This window comes from Megachile rotundata, chromosome 5 (genome assembly GCF_050947335.1).
Source record: "Megachile rotundata isolate GNS110a chromosome 5, iyMegRotu1, whole genome shotgun sequence".
NCBI lineage: Eukaryota > Metazoa > Arthropoda > Insecta > Hymenoptera > Megachilidae > Megachile > Megachile rotundata.
This window is the reverse complement of record NC_134987.1, coordinates 10,338,042-10,354,703: the sequence shown is the minus strand read 5'-3', so window position 1 is coordinate 10,354,703 and position 16,662 is coordinate 10,338,042. Positions and strand designations below refer to the sequence as shown.

General features: G+C 38.6%; 1 protein-coding gene across 2 annotated transcripts in view; it reads right to left on the bottom strand.

The window, feature by feature from the left end:
* Positions 1-16,662, bottom strand: part of Sema2a (Semaphorin 2a) — a 253,489-nt gene that overhangs the window by 38,497 nt on the left and 198,330 nt on the right. For both annotated transcript variants that reach the window (XM_076532249.1, XM_003705815.3), the window contains exon 3: positions 12,199-12,250. In XM_076532249.1, the coding sequence (XP_076388364.1) occupies positions 12,199-12,250 (52 nt within the window). The remainder of the gene's footprint in view (positions 1-12,198; positions 12,251-16,662) is intronic.

The window sequence follows — 16,662 nt, the reverse complement described above, 5'->3', positions numbered from 1 at the left end:
TTTCCCGGTTTAGTGGCGGTCTGAAGCGAAGCATTTTGCGCGACGTCGACGACGACAAGGACGCCGGCGACGCAGGGGTTGTATGGCCATTTGAACACTTTCGCCATAAATTCGCAGGAGAGGTACTCGAGGCTCGTTCGCACCGCGCAATGCACCGATCCTTCTCTTTCTCTCTCTCTCTCTGTTCGGCTTTTACCTTTTCTTGCTTACAGTTCGTGCTTACATGAACGGAGTGTCGCGCCTTTCGGCCGATTCGAGGCTCGTTAGCGTGGCTCGAGCACCCAGTGTTTCGCTCGACCTTCGAAAACGACGCGCAACCGCCAACACGAGCAACAGAGAACGAGATCGGCGAGACGGAGAAAGAACGGACGGGGCGAGAAGAGCCGTAACAAAGCGACGATAAACAAGAGTCACGGTGGTAATTAAAAAGTTAAGCTTCTAAGTAGCGATAGAATCGCGGAAACGGCGCAAAAGTGAAGAACAAACACGGAGACGAGGGAGAGACTCGAGCGTAAACGGACGGGGAATGAAAAGAGCAAGCAGAGGATGAAACTCCGCAGACGAGGAGGAGACAGGACGCCGACGTTTTAGAACGAGACAGACACGATTGACAATTACTTGTTCGGATAATAGAACCGTTTCGTAGGCTCCAATTACCGGCATCGTCGAGCACCATCTAACCAACGGTTCTCCAGCCGACGCTCCGTGAGAATTCTCTGTTTACAATTTCGCTGTTTGCTCGGGACAAAGGAGAAAGGGTTACTTCACCGCAGATCTTCTACCTAGAAGACATCTTATCGCTCGCCCAATCCTGCTTCTCGCTTCTTCGAACACTTCCAACTTATCCTCTACCATCTTTTCACCTCATTCTTGCCTCTGGCACGCAATTACTTTCTCAGAAATATCAATGCGATATACTTCACTAAAATTCATATCCCAGCAATTACAACTATAAGATTTACGACAACCGACAGTATTACAACATCAATGATATATATTTTTATTAAATCTGAAGAACCAAACTTAGATCATGACTTTGAAAGAACTGAACACAGTGGGCAGCCATTTTGTAAAAGACGATGAGTGCAGCAAAGTAACTCTGCAACTCTCTGGTCCACAATTGAAAATCTATCAATTCTACAACTTTCAAAGTTTAGACATTTTAACATTTTTTAAAATTACGTTCATCGTATCACTTCATTTTAATATCTGTTTCATTGTGTCTCTTCATATACTTTGTAGAATTACGTATCAAGTCTGCAATTGTAATATTTTAGTCGCGTCGGTGACTCATTTTTACCATAAAGTAACACGAGTTATTATAAAATGTAAACTCGTGGAAAATCTGATTAACTTCGTATCTAAGAGACAAGCTTTACTTTTCTTTCTCTCGGTTTGTCGATGTTTAGACGCCTTTCAACAAACTTGTAAGTAAATGGATTATGGTGGCGCACGAGTGCTCGCAGATCCGGTGCTAACGCAGTTTTAAATCCGTTCCACGGATAATCACGAGGAAGCTGGAAGCAACCGTACACAGCGCGGTGAAAGAGAAAAGGCAAACACAAAGTTCTTGCGGTAGCTACGACGAAAAATTCTCACGAATCCGTTCGTGGAATCCGCCTCTTATCCCACCCTCTTCCCATCTTTTTTCTCACCAAAAACTTGTTTACACTTTCCGTGTTCCCGATTTTTCGTTTCCGCCGGGGAACCGTTGAAATGAATTCCTTCGGCTGTTTGAGACTCGTGACCCCCTTATCTGCTAACGCTGTTCCATTTTTTGAAGCTGCGGTGGCAAACAAAATTTTGAGGAAGGATGGATTATGTGTGAGATGGAGAGATTGGCGCTTGGAGAATTAGAAATTTTGGTGTTTGAGGGTGATGGAAGATTAAAATTTGGGAAGTTGAGGATTTGGGAGTTTAGAAAGCTGAGGAGTTGGAAATTTAGAAATTTGGGGAGGTGGAAATTTTGGGATATGGGAATTTAGGGATTTAGGGATTTGGAAATTTAGAAATTTGGGGAGGTGGAAATTTTGGGACATGGGAATTTAGGGGTTTGGAAATTTAGAAACTTAGGGAGGTGGAAGTTGGGAAGCTTAGAAATTTGGGGGTGTGGGAATTAAAAAATTTAAAAATTTGGGAATGTGGAAGTTGGAAAGTTTAGAAATTTGGGGGTGTGGTAATTGGGATAGATAGAAATTTGGGGATGAGAAAATGGGGGATGTGGAAATTGGGAAACTTAGAAATTTGAAAATGTGGAAATTTGGAAGTTTAGAAATTTGGGGGGGTGGAAATTGGGGAAGTTAGAAATTTGAAAATGTGGAAATTGGGACATTTAGAAATTGGGGGGTGTGGAAATTGGGGAATTTAGAAATTTGGAAATGTGGAAATTTTGAAATTTTGAAATTTGGGGGTGTGAAAATTGGGGAATTTAGAAATTTGAAGATGTGGAAATTCGTGGACGTGGAAATTGAGAAGTTTAGAAATTTCAAGATGAAAATTAGAGAAATTCTTTTTCCTACGAACTCGTGAAACAAGATTGTGACAGAAGGAAACGACAATTTGGTAGGAGAATGTGGCTACCGCGTTCACAAGAAGAGCCTCATCAAACTGAAATTTCGCCGGGAATCTTATCCCAAATTCATCGTTGCAATAAACTCCGCGTTACAGCTTGTACAAGGACTGGTCCCAGGTTCCCCCAAAGTCGAGGGTTGTCGGCTCCGAGACAGGACAGGCGAAAAGAGAGAAGCTGAGAGGGGATAGAAATTCCGTAGGTAAAGCAAGAGGTCTCGAATTTATACAGAGTTGCTCCGGCGCGAAATGTATATTTAATGCCATCATTCTAGAAAGCAGCGGGCCTGGCCCGTTTATATTTCAATCCTTGGCAGGATTGTTTGCTACTTCTTCTTCGCTAACCCTTGGTACCTCGTCGTTTCATCTTGAACAATATTCCAACATACTCCACGTTTTGTTTTTTTTTATCTATCAAGTGTCTTGTTTTAAAGAAAATACTGCTCTGTTTTCTGGATATTTTTATGTATATGCAGAGGTGATATAGCGAGGTGACCTATATCTTTAAATAGACACATCATGAAGTTAGGTTAGGAACACATAGTATTAATTTTGTTTTAATTTTTAACAAAGTATTAACTTTTTTAAAATTTTTTGAACACATTGAACACATTATGAACTTCTTCATAATTATGTTTCAATTTATCATTTGCATAAAGTACATTAAATAATCTATATACTATTACACAGTTAAATAACCCATTTAAGTATTAAATGATGCATTTAAGCATTCAATAATGAACACTCTATAAAATTTGCAAATAAAAATGTTTAAAACGTAGTATCAATGTCTGAAATCCTCCTGACTCCTGACCGATTTTATGATCTCGCTATATCGCAGTACGTATATGTTTCACTTTTTCCGTATACTGAAAAGTATGCTGAGTAAAAAGCATACGGCAAAGAACTCTTAATTTTGCGTCGAGATAACGCTCGGTTCCACATCGTAATAAGGGCAGGGTAAAAATAAGAGGAGCTGAATGAGAAGGTTTTAATCATCCCCCGTATTCCCTAGCCGTTGCTCTTTCTAAACGCTGTATTTCTAGGTCACCGCGAAACTCGAACCAGGAAAAAATTATTTTTTAAACCTCACGACTTTTTTCTTTCATTGCATCCTTCTGTGAGTCCTGTATATTTTAGCGATTCAATTTCAAGGTTTGGTGATTGGGGGTTGGAAGATCGGGAATTTTTGAGATTTGGGAGGTCGAAAGTTTGCAAGTGCGAGAATTAGCAAATTGGAAAATGGAAATTTGAGTATTTGGGGTTGGAAAATTGGAGAATTGGACATTTGGTTATTTTGGGGTTGGAAAATTGGAGAATTAGAGATTTGGTCATTTTAGAATTAGGAAAATGGAGATGTGGAGCTTTGGTTATTTTAGAATTTAGAAATTGGAAAATTACAGATTTAGCCCTTTTAGAATTGTCAAATGGAAATTTGGAAAATTTTGAACTTATAATTTCATCCATTCGAAGATCAGACATTCAGAACTGTAAACTGAGTATTTTCAAATTTCACCTTTAGAAACTACCCTTAATAACATAAAAACCTTGAATATCCTAAATTTAAGAACATATCTCTCCACATCACCCTAATCTAATTCTGCCTCCTTGCCAAAACCTCCTCCTTAATTTCCTGCATCTCCCAAAACAAGGATTCAAAATGTCGGAAAGAAACATTCCTCATTATTATTGCACATGGGTGTTATAAAACGCGGAGAACACGGCAGTATCTTATCGCAGTTTTACAGCCGTGCAAATCCCACGTAGGGTTTCTTAATACTTTACTACCGTCATGTAAACGTAAAACTACCCGAACGTCCAATTTCCCGGAGTTGCAGTCGTCGATGGAGTAGCAGGCTGATGTGATGCGGTTTCCGGATCGCGTTCGTGCTGGTATCCGCCAGTATCGTGGATCCTGATCCCATCCCGAATTGGACGTTGTTTTATTGGGCGTACCGGTGTTTTATAGATTCCGATTTCCTCCAGTCTGCTGAAACCACTCGAGTTTCTCCCTTTTGGCCCGCGCCCTCGCTTCACCTTTAACCTGATCCACCTTCCTTTTCGGATCGAACGACTTTCTTCCTAGATCGGTGCATAGCACTTCTTTCTTTTTTTGCTCAAATCGACCTTTTTGGTTCCTGCTGAAAGGTCAACCTCGAGACTAGTTTTATTGTTTGCACTACTTGCAAAATTCGAAGATTCAGAATTTATCGATCGTTTTTGGATCTGTCATTCGATTTTAGGAATTGAATATTGGAATTATTTTCAAACAGTTTTGTTGGTGAAGATCAATTACGAGAAATGATAATTGTATACATGTATAATAGTTAATTTTATACATTTGAAGATGGTTGCTAGGAGGATCATGAGTAAAAACATAGACTACAAGTGTTCTATGTATACTTGGTTGAATTGTAAGCATTGTCACACATTATATTGCAGTGGTATTTTTTGTAACATTTCAAATGTAATCAGTGGCTAAAGCTGACTTGAATGAACAAACTAAATAAAAAGCAATCGAATTGTTTTGAAAATTGTCAAAATACATTTGCACATTACGTGGACTTACATTATGTGTAAATGACGTGTTACAGCAAGACTATATTCAGTAATCACTGCATCGAATAAGTATTTCTGACCGATACTCTAAATGATACACATTACGTCACATAACCTATACTCCCGTCAGTCACACCGTATCTAATTTCCGCGGGATTTGATAGAAAAAATTTAATTTAATTATCGAAGACATTAGCGTTACTAGAAATTAATCTGCAACGATCAATCAATCTTAATCCACAAGTGCATTCCACGCACGAAATAAATTACATCGTCGATGCAAGATGTCTATTTCCATAATGAACCGTTCGAACAGAATTGTCTCGCGAAAGGGAACGTTCCATTAATTTCGCCGACTTAAATCGAAGCCGGGGGTGCAAAATGCACTCGGAATATCTCGCTCGCGGATCGATTCGATAGGATCGCAATGCCCCGTGACCTGTCACGCGACCGTTTGCGCTTCTCCGACGCAGGGTAGACGATGACCCCATGCTAATCCCGAGGCTGCGTTACAATTTCATAAGGGGAAGAAAAGTTTCGACGTTGTACGTTTGTCCTGGGGGACGCTACCGTTCCCTCCACGTTTCACGAGAGTTATAACACGTGGTTCGAATAGACGACCGGGGACAAGTGGCCTTCTGCATCTTGCACAACCTTTGGCGTCACATTCGCGAAAACACGTGGAACAAATCACTCGTACTCGGCAATTTTCTTATTTCTCTCTTGCTAACTTCGTGAAAGTTTCAGCAATTTGTGAACGATGAGTACGTGTCGATTTCTGATAGACTACAATTTTCATACAAACGTGGTTTAGTCAAATTCTCAAATCATTTTTGATAATTTTATCTGACTTAAATGATTGAAGTAAAATGTCGTTCAAAGGAAAATCATTTGATAGTGATTTATGTGTTTGGACATGAAAATCATTATTTTTTACGTTGATGAATTTATGATCTTATAATGAGCTTCTTTTGAATGTCCTTCATAGGACACAGCCATGTTAAACATACCCTTAAGCAGACCCTGACTTTTCATTTCTTCATTGAATGTGAGTATCCAGTATCATCTGTCGGTATCCAGACATCATATTTTTAGTCAACACTACTCTCAATAAAATACATAAAACAAACACTCTGTTCGTTCATTTCTAAATCATCCTCCTACATTTATTTCAAATAAAGTACGTCAAACCCTAACTAGTAGTAGCTGCATCAAACTCCATCCTGACAAAATGATCATAACCAAATACCGTCAGCAATCTTTTCAATAACAGAGCACATAGCCAAAGATATTGCAAGTGTCGAGTGCATGAATTTTCTCCGAGGCGAAGGACAATATCAGTCGGATATGAAACCGCAGCGGTTATGTATGTATGCAAAATAGGGGATTGCATTTAGACCCGACTTCTTAGGTATCGAAGCGTGCAGTCTTTTTTGTGTCGAAAATTCAGACCCGTACAAAGGTAGCAGTCGTTGGCGAGAAACACCCATGGGGTTTGTCAGAGGGATGGCCGACCCTGTGGCCTGGCCGAGTCTGCGCTAACGTTTTACGGGGCTACGTTACACCACGCCACTAAAGCAAAATCGAAATCCCATTCCCGTTAATTCTCCATGGAATCGAACTCTGCGGTGGCAAGCTCGCAATGGGATTTCATTGTAACTGCACCCGGCTACCGGCTGGCCAACTTTCGCGAATTTTTCATGGTCTCCCCAGGCGCGAACGAAGGGATCAAACGGGTACAGTCGCGGCGAGTATGTAAACTTTCCGACGGAAATCTCGTTCTACTTGCTTCTCTAACTTCATAATGACGCTAGGGGAGGATCGAGTTCTTACCGTGAAACGGCCAAGGCGTTTGCATTTATCAACGATCAAATTGAAATCTAACGGGAATCGGACGACCGTTTAAATTATTCGCCGGGAGATTGAATTTTAAAGACTCTGCCCTTTTGTTACGGACACCGTGGCCAACTTCACGGTGGAAACTGAACTTCGGCGCAATGATCCGAGTGCTGGAGTTATTCAATTTCTCTTGGAATTACTTTCTTTTGTAAGAGTGCTTTATTCCACATTAATAATTTATTAAATTTGCTAGTTTTGCTTTTGTAAGTTCTTACGTTCCTAAATACTGAAATACAAATTCTGAAATTATAAATTGATTTCCATGTTAGAAATATTAATATCTTCAAATTGCTAAATTTAAAAATTACAAATTTCCAAATTTACACATCCCCAAATTTCTAAATTCTAAAATTCTAAACTCCAAAATACCGCATCTCAAATTTGCAAATTCTGAAATTACCGCATCCCCAAATATTAAACCTTCCTTTTCGTCCAAATCCAACCAAAAATTAAAAAGCGTTGGCAACTAGTCAAAACGTGGAAATTCGTTAAACGAAGGATCCCCGAGATTGCAACTTCGTCGAAATGAAAACTGTCGTGATTGCGCCTTAACGAAAACGAAAGAGCGAAATAGAATTTCCGAGATAAGTGAAGCTCGAAAATCAAACGGGGAACGTTGAACGCGTTAATGTTTGGTCACGTTGCAACGACGCCGCGGTAAGCAAACTCTAAACCGCATTTCCGTTGAATCCTCCATGGAACTAAACTCTCTGCGGTAACGTCAGCTTTGCTACGGAATTTTATTGCAACTGTTTCGCTGTAACCGTTCGTGCTGGCCAAGCTTTAACGTAACGCGGCTTCATAGCGTGACATGGTAAAAGATAAACTTCACCTGCATACATCTATATTCGTGTTCGATGGAATCGTGCAGATGTCTTTTAGAGATACATGCGTAAATTTAGCTGTGACAAACATAGGGAAAAAACGGGTGTAAAGATCGATAAACATGGACTTCTATGCACAGTTTATTTAACTTTTGAATTATTTATTGGTTTTAGGTTTTGGATATTTAAGGCAATGGAATTCAAGCATCGATTGTCATTAATATTAGCTGTATTTTTGTGGTATTTTATACTCTCGATTTTAACCTCTAACCTTAAATTTTGTTCTGGGGTAAATTAAATTGTACCAAATATTTCCTGTGAAATTTATTATAATAAAGAAAATGTGGTCTACTTGTAAATTGAGTTGAAACAAGATATAATTTCAGTATATTTATTAGTAATTATTCAGCAATGTAATTTCTATCGATAACCTCTTCCTAGCGTGACGATAATTTAAACATTCCATTTCTGTAATGGACATATAGAACATGTTATACGTTCATGGCAAAACTTGAGATGATATCGAACATCAACCATCTTGAATTTTTAAATAACTCCAAAGTAAAACAATTTATTAACAGACCTCCTCTTTACACTTCCCCTTACCCCCTTTACAATTCTGCAATAATTTTCCCGTGTCAATTTGAAGTCCATTTTACACACAGGACACCGACATTAAGAACGCGGGAGAAACACAAAACGCGAACGTTTACACGCATCCATTTACTATTCGCAAACCGGACGATAATTAAAGAAAATTGGCAGAGGAAAAAAAAGGTCTGACTGGAAATTCGATCCATTTTGGCTAGGCCAATCGAGAGGGCGAAACTCGAGCGTTACCCTTTTTCGAGCTACGACCCCCAACCACCGATCGTCCGTTGTTCTCCGCTTTTAAATTATTTTTCCGTGTCGTCACAATCGTCACATCTGGCCAAAGAGACGGACACAGTGCCGCCACGGTCTGTTTCTGTTTCTCCTTCTCTTTTTCCCGTGCTTTTTTCGTTCTCTACTTGGGGTGGTTTTCGGTTTCGCGACAGGTGGCACGACCAACGATACGTTGCTGGAATAATTGCATTTTCAAATCGTCGTTTTCTACCCCACGCTGGAACGTCGTTTCGCCGTTCTTTGTGCTCGACCATAGAACCGGTATGGAGAAAGACGCTTTTTTTCACTTCGAAACTCCTCGCCCCTCCCAAGGGAGTTCGATGGAATTCAATGGCCGATTTCAATGGACCGTGGAAGGTAAAGATACGTGAAAAGCTACTCCTCGATGTACCTTCGATACCTTGAAAATTGTTTTCCCTTACGTTCTACGATCCTTCGTTTCTTTCCCATTTCACCGACTCGAAAAATTCGACGCCGTATTGCGCGTATACGCGTGTTTTTTCTGTCCAAACGCTTTTCAATTTATTGGCTACAATCCGCTGGAAATTTAATAACGTCCCACGCTCTCGTTATCCCCGCTTGTCATCAATAACTGTGACTCTTCTTGTTTTCGCGTATACAAACACTTTACCGACGTCCATTTCGCGCGAAATCTGCTGGGATTTCGGCGCACTTGCACGGATATTGAGCACAACAATGAACAATCATTTTTCCGATATTCCGGCAGTTCAAAGTTACTGCCCTTTGCGATGAAGCGGAAAAAGCATCACTGTAAAATGACTGTAATTACCATGTTTGTATAAACCTCACCTTTTATCTTTTCGTATATTAAGACAACTGTGCTTCATTAAAATTTATGGGGTTATTCAATGTTTTATTTAAATGATTCAGGTCGTCGATTTTCCCGATTGATGTTTCTTTGTAGTTCATACACATTTGTATTGTTTGTTCATACACCTTTTATTTTTTCATTTATTAAGACAAGTATGCTTCCTTAAAATTTATGGGGTTATTCGATATTTTATTTAAATGACTTAACTCGTCGAAATTCCAGACTGATGTTTTTCTGTAGTTCATACACATTTGTATTGTTTGTTCATACACCTTTTATTTTTTCATATATTAAGACAAGTATGCTTCCTTAAAATTTATGGGGTTATTCGATATTTTATTTAAACGATTCAAGTCGTCGATCTTCCAGACTGATGTTTCTGTAGTTTATACATCTGAGTAATCCTAAAATATTTTTGTACTAAATTATAGTCACACACACATGCATAATACACATGTACAATATGCAAATAGGGGTGCCACATGCAAATGTTCTGCTAAAGAGATCTCTGCTGAAGAAGAATAAAGTTCTAATGTTCGTGTTATTTTGATATATGACTGTCCTCCATTTTACAAGAATTCCATGTAACATTTCAGTTGGATTACCAGTGAACTCGTTCAAATCGAATTTAAATTGCTTTCTTGGAACAGAGATAGTGGCAGTGAAATTGGCGTGTCGATGGTCACTCGGTGTCCGGTTGTTGACCACTGAAATAAAATTGCTTTTTAACCCCTTCCAGGGATCGTAAGTTTCGAGATGGTCGGGGATCGAACTTTCGATCGGTTTGTTGCAACGGTTTGTCGGAAGACGGAAATCCGATCTGGTGGAAGGCTCGTTTCTTCGTCCTTTTTGTCTTCTTTCTACCGTTACACGAAACGCCTCCATCGAAATTGCCATTAACCTTCATTCCTCCGGTTCTTCTTCGTTACTGCCTCGCCTTTTGTCCGCGATCTGCTCGAATTCGATAACGGGTTATCTCGAACGACCAAACGGCTCTCTCGCTTTCGATTTCGTGACATTTCGCGGAGAACGGTGCTTCCGCCACGAGAATTGATTTTTGTAAACGACCACTCGTTCAAAATCATGACCCTCCAGCTGCAAACATCTCACGCTATAAAATTCGAGTCCCGAGAACGTTACATTGCATTCGGAATTTTATTGCTCCAACGCAATTTGATGCAGATATGGTCGAAAATTGCTACCCTTATATTGACGTTGAGCTTAAAGTCAATTGACTGACTCCACTTTAGAAATTTGAGGAAGTGATTGGAAAATTTTGGGGTGCGATTGAGAATTTGGGGATGTAGATATTTGGGAGGTTTGCAAGTTTTGCGAACTCTGAGAATTGGGTAAATGGAAATTTGGGAAGTGGGAAACTGGGGATGAAATTTGGAAATTTAGGAATTTGTGAGTGCAGGAATTCAGGGATGAAATTTAGAAATTTAGGAATTTGCGAGTGTAGGAATTTGGGGAAATAGAAATTTGAAAATATAGGAAATTGTGACTGTGGGAATTTAGGGATGTTTCCAAATAGATTTCAATAAATTCCAAAAGCAATACCACGAATACACATCACCATGACACCTCACCTAAGACCCCTAAATTAAGCTTGAAGTGAAACCACCTTACAAATGTCCCCCAAAAACAGGAAACAAAATCGTTGAAAGAAGAGAAAATTGTATAGTGTTTCTATGAGAACGGCGAAAAAACGAACAAGAATCGAGAGAGGCAGCCTCTAAAACAGTCCTATGAAACATCAGGGATTTTCAGCGTGGCAAGTCCATTTTCAGCGGCGTACATTAAGCTGAACGTCGATTGTTCGACACGAAACGCTCCTATCCAGGCGGGATGAAAGAAAAAAGCCTGGTGGAAAAGTTGGGATACAGTTCGCCTACAATGGATCGCTTAACGGGTCGGAGTCGTCAGCTGTCGCGATGATGCAGACGACATTTCGTCCAACGTGATTGACACTTTTATGGGGAACGACGAAGACCCGTTTTTCGGATTTACGGGGCAGGATCACGCGTTTTATCGGACCAAAGTGACAGAGGAACCAGAAGGGTGGGGTCGCGCGACGTTTGATGCTAATCGAAGCGTGATGCTGCGACAGAAGGCGGTTTTGACGCTACCAATTGGGGTAACAAAGGCAGTGTTCGATTTAGAATATGAAGAAATTCATTGGGTGGTTGTAGGAGTAGATGAAGATTAGATGAAGATTTATTATTGTGGTGTATATTTGAGATGGGTAGAGTTGATGCATTCGGTAATTTATGAGGAGTTTATTGTTTTGTATCAGAATCAAAACTGATGGAAGGTCAAATTTTTTTACGTTAAAATATATGTGGAAGTGGTTATAATTGCAATAGTATGGCCATACTTACTAATCTACTACATATTTACTAATCTATTTATTTAATATAGTGTAGGTGTATTAACACTAGAGCTATCGAACTAGTCAAACCCCTTGCTTCAGGTTTCAATGAACTATTGTTTGACATATGAAATTTTTGCAAGTACTTCTATATGTAAGTTCATCTTTCATTATCCATTGACATATTCTTCATTTTATTCTCAATTTGAAATCAAATAACTCCAGTGTCAATAAACGTGTACTTGAATGAAGACACTTACCTCACAGTTCGAGTGACTGATGTTGCTAAGATTCAGCCTAAACACCTTGTCCCTGTAACAAAGAACATATATCATATTAGTACAACAATTAATAAAAAATACAGTAATAATACAACATAAATTAGTTCAATTATAAATTTTCATTCTGTCGAAGTTAAAAATTCTATAAAATCCTATACAGCAAACAGGACTATGTAAAATCTTTTTTGTCATACATGTTCTCTTTTCCATGAAATCACGATTTGTGTTTCATTTCTATTGCTCGCTTTATTAGGATGCCCTACGCTGAAGCACGATCCTGCGACTGAGTCCACATACAACGAAAAAATTCGAGGATACTTATAAGGAAGAAAAATAACAAGGGTCTTCACGAAACTTTTCCCCTTCTCAGCGGATACGATATTAAAGAATGCATCTCTTTCGTGACGTGTCTTTCGTCGAATTTCCTTAGAACGAATAAAAACTTAGTACGATCGAATTTCGAGCTGTTCATCTACCAGCTGAAATCCTTAATTTTTTTTTTTCAGAAAATTGAGAATGTTAGGATTCCGTCAGTCTTTGAAAAAATATTCTACGAAAACAGGAGAACTTCTATTTTTTCATTTTCAAGAAATTTGTAATTTTCAAGGTTAGATTATATAGAAATCTGGAGCTTGCAAATTTTGAACCATTCTTCAGAAGTGAATTTAATACAAAGCTAACTTTTTCAGGTTATAGCTTTTCTTAGGGCAACAGCGTCGTGCAGCGCCATATAGCGAGACTGCGTTATACAAGTCACCCGATTGCAATATTCTTGCTCGCGCAATCCAGGAAACCAAAAGTGCGTGTGTTAGGGGGTCGGACGAAATGTTACACGCAACGTCAAGCATCGGTAGCTCGTAAATCGAATTTACCCAGTTTCGAAGCGTTTCGCAACATTAGCGCCGACGCGGCGCATAACTTTATTTCCAATAACCATTTATCATTGGCGTTCGATGGAAGCACGCAGTCAGACGGAATGCGGGAGAAGCGTGATAAGAGGAAAGAACACCCCACGAAGAGGGGTAGAGAGCGAGAGAGAGGGTGTAAACGGGAGGGGGTGAGAGGAAGCCTCCACCCTTCGAGCTTTCCTTCCTCATTCATCCTGTGCACGCCGCCGTGAAAAAGTAAATAGCGACGTGGAAAAACAAATCCGTACTTTGGAATCCAGCCGCGTCGGCTTCTCGCTCCGAAGAACTTTCCAAGGGCTGAGCAGGTGGATGGAAAAGGCGGGGTGAGCGAGACCTTCTGTACGTGCGAGACCGCGACGCTCGAGACGGAAGCGGAAAAGAAAAAATTTGTACGAAAGCAATTTGCGGGGCTGATCGATGGCGCTGGGAACGCGACCGTGAAGTCATCGTGTTTTCGATTTAAAAAATACCGCAGAGTCAGCGTCGAAATCGGTGACCATGGACCCACCTCCACACAACGTTTACGTCGTTCCATTTCTGCCTCGCAACTTTCCATAACATGTACTTTCATAGCAAATATCATTATCCTAACAGTAGCTGCTTATATATCAACTTTATTGCATGACAATTTCAATTTAATTTAATTAGCTATTTTAAAGAACCACATGTTTTTCAACCTCCAAATCATTTTCGGGAAATAAATAAAAAAATGTTTCGTATATTATACGTTTATTAAAACAATACTGTTTTAAGACATATATTATATAACTTCTATGTATAAAATATATTATGATATATTATGTTAATACGAATAAAATAGATTGTTTAAAAAAATAAACGATTCTGATAATTTCAACGATAGCAAAATATGGAGCTAATTTATATCTAAAATACAAAAAAATGCATAATTTTTAAAAAGCACATATTCAACGTAACATGTAGTGTTAATGTCGTTGACTTTTTCAATTTTGTAAAGAACCTCTTGTATTTTCAACCCCTTTTTAATTTCCCCAGCAGTTGCATCCACTGGAGCTAACCTCACATTGCTGCCTTTATTGCCGTTTGCTTTATTCTGTACATAAAAAGGAAATTCATTTTTATTTTTCGGTAAACATTCTTTGAATATTTAATAGAAGTCAGTACGTAAGCTTTATAAAGAAATTATTGTTCAAGTTTTCGTAGGAAAAATGAAAATTTTCGTAAATCGATGATGCAAATTGCATTTGGTTTGATTTGATCACAACATGGCACGTTTATTGCGTGAATCGAAAGAAACGAAAGGGGCACGGTGAAACGATTATCGCGGTACCTAACGGCGTATAACAATATACGTTTATCGATTTCAAACGTGCATGCAGCATTATGCGGTATCAATTGCCGAAATGGTCAGCTCCGATCATGCGTGAAATCTAATCACATACCGTTGGATTTCGATTGATTCGCTAAATGCGTTTACCGTGTTCCCAGAATCGTGCTATACCTGTGTCCGTTTAATTATGCAAAATATAGCGGTATCCTTTGGTGTTACGTTTTAACGGCGCGAATTTTATGACTGCAACTAATCTCCTTGTAATCGATGTTACTAATCGGACCTAATCCGATCGTAAGTTCTTTAGTTTGTCGATTGCAGCGATTAAACTCGGTGTAAATGACGTTGATTGAAATGTCGATACGTTGTTTTAAATTAGAGTATTATACGAATGACAGCAATTCAAATTTCGGATGCAATAATTAGAATTGGAATTATAGAAAACGATGTAGTTTGATTAATTTCTAGGTAGTTAAAAATATTTTAAGTAATATAATGAATTTATTAAAAATTTAATTATTCGTTCAAATTATCAATCAATTACCGGGAGACTTATTTTTAAATAAATAAGTTCTACATTTAGAAATAAGTTATAAGTATTTTACCATTTTATGGTAACTTATGGGACACTTAATGTAACATACAGTGTATTAGGTTTCAAGTAACATTTGTTATGATCCCATTGCCTGCATTATAAAAATTTACACTTCACGTTAACGCTTATAGAAAAGTACCGTTGAAAGTGCCATAAAAATGATAATCTATATCTATGTGACCCTTGAAGTGCATTAACACTATAACTCAATGCAGCCATGTTCCCCAGCATCATGAACCGGACATTTATTATTAAAAACTATAAAATTAATCGATATCGCCGTTTTATACCGTTATGAGTATGCAAAGTAGTTCAACATAAATGAGAACAATATACCTTAAGTTAGAAGCAGTTTAAAATTTATTAAGAAATAATCAAGTTCCGAATGAAGAAGTTTTTAGGTTAGGTTAAGTATCTCTAGACTAAAATATAAGAGTTGATTGCAGTATTTGACTTCTCACACTGTAACACGTTATTTATTGTTATGTTACCGTATTATAAATTTATTCGGTAGTTAAATATTTCACGCAGACTCGCACGAGTCTGCATACAAAAGGGAGGTCGACAATCAGCGGCGATAAAATACAGATCGCAAGGAAAGCGAAAGGGTCCGCGAGAAAATAACGAATCGACCGAACGTGAATAAGGGAAACAGTAGAGAAAAGGGGGAGCGGAACCCTTGGTGAAAGATAATTTCCATGAAGTCGCGGAAACGGAAGGAAAGCCGAGGGGTCGTTACGAGTCGTGCAAATCGAAAGATTTTTTCGTGTCACGCCGCTATTTCGCGAAGACGAAATAGCGATATCCGCGAACGCAAGCTTTTTTTCTTGCAACCAGTCAACGACTCCCCGGGGCTTGATAATTGGAAGCGTTCAATTAGCGTGCCTTAATTGTAGAGCGAACCGCAACCAGGCCGCCGATTCTCGAACTATAATTAATGGGTATCACCTTTCTAATTAACGAGGAACGATGCTCGGACGTAGTATCGATCCGTGTTCGCAACGGAGGGGATAAAAAAGGATCATAAAGGACAAGAGACGATGGAAGGGGCAAACAGACCTATTAGAAACATGCTCGTAGTGACCCGAAAGATAAGTGATCCTCGTCACCTATCATTAGACTGCAGATACGCAAGTACGTAGTTTTATGCAACAGTGGAGAAAATATTTGACAATATTTATCATTACTGGATTCCGTATTTTGTACACAACATATTATAATATAAATACAATATACAAATAGTAACCATGTTAAAATTAATTTGTGATGTTTGATCAAATAAATAAGTTAACGTGTTTACTGAAGAACGTTGGCTGATCGTCTCTCAAACTGAATTTTTTTACACTTCACAAACCTTTTTAATTTATAAATGTAGAAATCAGAAGGATTTAATTCCATCATTCATTACAAATATTGTATTATTCATTGCAAATATCATTTTGTATTTATCATTATTTTTAACTCATATTTTATATTCATTATGGGTATTATTTTAAATATATTATCGGTATTATTTAATATTTATGACGAGTTTCACATTTATAACGAGTATCCCTATATTATTCACAAAATCTAGCACCAGTTGTAAAATAATCTTCTTATCAGAGGATTAAAATTTCATAAAAACGACT